Genomic DNA, 3,846 nt, shown 5'->3' on the forward strand with positions numbered 1-3,846 from the left:
ATTTAACTTGAGAAGTCGTCAAACCTTCAAGAATCAAAGTGAAGAGAGGAATAAAAAGACTCATTTGAGTGGGCGTTTAGGTTCTTGTTGAAAGAATGAGGGAGAATCGCAGTACGACTTCTTATGGATGATCTCATTGGAGAATAGAAGTTGTTGTTGAATCCAGCGACCTCCTTGAGTTTGGGTGCAAAAAGGATTGTTGATCAATGATTTTGTAAGTTGAAATGAGAAAATGAAGAGGATGTTGTGTAGGTGGTTGTAGGAAAGGTAGGTTGTGCATCAAATTTTATGTCGATGATGTTATAATGAAGCTAAATCGTTAATTAAATTGTGTGAGGTTGTGATTTTACAGTTGGAAAGTAAAGGAATTATGGTTTGTGAAGGAAGAAACTCTTGATACATGGTTGCTTCTTCTTTATTTTTGTTTTGTGGCGGTTTGTAGTTGTCAATATTCAATTATCATTAACAATGTTAACTTCAAACTAATGGAAGAACCTCTTGAATCTTTTTAAAAAGATAAAGGACCAAAATAAACCAATAAAATAAGATAAATGACCAAATAAGTCATTTGACCTAAAATATAACAATACTAAATTTATATCTCCATATAATGCCAACTTAGTATCAATGCAACTCAAACACTCACTAGAAACCAACACAATGATCAAATAGAACCTCCCACCAACACTTTTTTACATTCATCCACTCACCACAGAAACCAAGGCACAAACTAGGATTAGCTTGCCACTGCATAAAGGATTAACTGAATGATTTAGAGTTCCTTTTCAACCATGACCCAACAAGAACACACCATCCTACACAATATCAAAATTTTCAAAACCAAAGACGAGCAGGGAGAGGGTTCTTCGAACGGGAGAGTCTTTTCTTAAACCAGAGATGACCAAAGCGGGGAGTGTGAGAGGGTTGTGCAGGGGGTAGGAAAGGGTTGCACGAGGAGGGAGAGGGTTGCCCAAGCAGGAGAGCCACTTTTCAAAAGTGATTTCAATTCTTTCATATTTTCCTTTTGTTTTAAATTTGATTTTTATTAATAATTATTAAATAATATAATAATCTCAAAAAAGTCAAGTCAGCCGCTATCAACGGACTATATTTCTCAAACGGGTTGTCAAAGTAACATTTCTCCTTTCAAAATTATTGAAATTTAGTCCCAATATTTGATTTACCATCAAAATTGACTTTCTTACTGTACTTTATGTTTTCTATTCACAACAAAACTAAAAAAGATCAAGTTTCTTACTTTTCCATCCCAAGATGACTAATGTTTAAGGTAGTTTTTATGCCGACAAAAAAAAAGTATTCCAAGAGAATTAACATTTATTAGAAAATAATTTTATTTAAATATTCTTGTTATATCTCTTAATTTTATTAAATATATTATAAAGTCTTGTAAAATAACAGATAAAATTGGAATAAATATTTTAATATCTCATTTAAAAGTAAAAACATTAGTCAATTTAGAATATTTTTTTCAAAGACTAAAACTAGATTCATTTTAGATCGGAGAGGGTACTACATAGGCCAATAGACTTAGATAAATAAATAAACTATTTAAAAAAAAAGGAATTTGAGAAAGAAAAAAAAAAGAATGTCATTCATCATGCACTTGCAATTTATTCTCTACAACACTAACAAATTACAAGAAAATTGTTGACTGTGTGAAATGAGAGCATCTACTTTATAGATAAAAGAAAAGAAAAAAGAAAAGGAAAAGGAAAAATAAGAAATCAACATCCTGAATGACATGGCTTGAAGTTGAACCATAAAAAAGAGAGAAAAATTCCTTGTTATCCTCTCTCAACTTGGAAAGAAGGTATTTTTCTCTACATAAGGATGCTACCTCCCTAGAGATTAGACTCAGCAATATTCCAAATACTAATTACTGGAGCTCAGCAATGTTATGGATGCAAAACAAGAAAAATATACATTCAGAAATTTCACAATTGAAGTCAGAAACAGGGTAAAAAGCTTGTACATTTTTTTAAGGACTCAATGTAGAAAATGAAGTTTACACTAATTACTGGAGCTCCCAATTGAAAAGCAATCAAGAAAAGTTGCCAATACAGATTCTAAATAATGAATCTGTGCACCGAAGAACCAGAAAGTTGACTCAACAACCTCTTTCATTCTCTCTTTGAAGAAGAACAGAACTCATATAATGGTTCTCCATTTATGTCAAGAATTTGAGCATTCACAAGGCCAATTTGAACTCCATTTGTCCCTTTGAAATGCCGAAACAACCCAGAAAATATTGGTTCCTTCCAACTAAAATAAAACAACCTTTCTTGGGGCCATGTTGTTTCTACAACCAGAAGCACCAAAACTTGCAAAATTATAAAATAAATTAACTAATCATATTTCTCTCTCCATGTGTACACAAGAAAAAAGACCCATGAAAAGGCCAATGCAATGTCCCCAACAGCATGCCTAGGCCACTCATGTGCAAGATCCCCAAGCTTCCTCTCAAAGAAGAATCTCCATACTGCCATGGAAATGTGAAGCATCACACACCCTTTGGCAAAGAAACTCTGAAAGTCTCTGTCCTTAACAAAAGCAACCATCAAGAGAAGGAATCCTATTGTGAACAACAACAAGCCAGAGAAGGAATCAGAGGTGTCAATCAGAAGCTGATCATGGGGTGTTGTCCCTTGAAGCTTGCTCGCGGTCTCCGATCCGTGGCCAAGCACAGAGATCTCTTTGGAGTAGAATATCATCAAAGCTCCACAAGTAAGAGCTATTGTGGAATGAAGAACACACATAAGGGTATATACAGAAGAAACCATTTATCCGAATTCACTTCAAAGGCCTTTAATTGCTTTCTTACTTTTAACTCAATGGAGCCTCTGCCCTCTAAACCAACAATGGTAGTTGAAATTCCAATCACTTCTTTCTAGTTTCTAGTAGTGTATAAGAACTTGAAAAACAAACACCCATGACCAATTCTAATGCTAGTTTGATACACATGGTAACTCTTCTATCAGTTCTAAATTCAATCTTTGCAGTTTCAACAAATCAGAAACTGCAATTTGCCCTTGGCATATCTATTAAACAAAACTCAAAGCCTCAGACTAAAACAAGAAAACTCACAGAACCACTTGAATCAGAGATATATTAGAGTAAGTAAGCCTTTGGAAGTTGTGATGATATACAGAGATGGAGCAAAATAAGAACAAAAATGCTTTCCTCCAAGGGTGAACATGTCAATAGATTTGAAGGGTATATAAAGGGGTACTGTTTCAGCCTCAGGGTACTTACATAGGGACATGGTTAATCTTCTAGATTGGATTTGCATAGGGATTAATGAAGACCCAAGGTGGTTGTTATGCCATAAATAGCATAGAATTTGCTTCCATATTCCGAACCACATGCAGAGAATGCCATGCTTTTTCCCCCGTAGCTTCCATGCTTGTTCTGGTAAGCAATTGAAAGAATGGTATTATGGTACTACTTGGGTCATGGAAAATGGGTCTACAAGACTGTAGTTAAAAGAATTATTCAAAGCATTGTGTTGTAATATTTCGACTTTGGAGCATGTAGTGGGGCCCCATATTTTCTCATTTCAGACTTTGAATGATCTTAAAATACTTTGTATTTTTTTTTCTAAACAATATATATAATCTAATAGAAGCAATCAATCCTATTAGAGTCTGCTATGATCACTATGGACGGAAAATTCTTCCTCCAAATATTATTACAGTTACATATCCATAACTAAAATTTACCTTAGTTATTACAGTTCCATATTCATAACTAAAATTTAGCTTAGTTAGACTGAAACAATTTCACATTAATTAATCCACACAATTAATGATAATCTCAATCTGTATA

The 3,846-nt window shown here is 33.9% G+C and overlaps 1 protein-coding gene across 1 annotated transcript; it reads right to left on the minus strand.

Moving 5' to 3' along the window:
• Positions 1-1,607: 1,607 nt before the first annotated feature.
• Positions 1,608-3,427, minus strand: LOC100527881 (uncharacterized). Its single transcript, NM_001248168.2, has one exon. The coding sequence runs from the start codon at positions 2,799-2,801 to the stop codon at positions 2,367-2,369; it is 435 nt and encodes a 144-aa protein (NP_001235097.2). The 5' UTR covers positions 2,802-3,427; the 3' UTR covers positions 1,608-2,366.
• Between the last annotated feature and the right edge of the window lie 419 nt (positions 3,428-3,846).

Source organism: Glycine max, chromosome 12 (assembly GCF_000004515.6).
Source record: "Glycine max cultivar Williams 82 chromosome 12, Glycine_max_v4.0, whole genome shotgun sequence".
Lineage (NCBI taxonomy): Eukaryota > Viridiplantae > Streptophyta > Magnoliopsida > Fabales > Fabaceae > Glycine > Glycine max.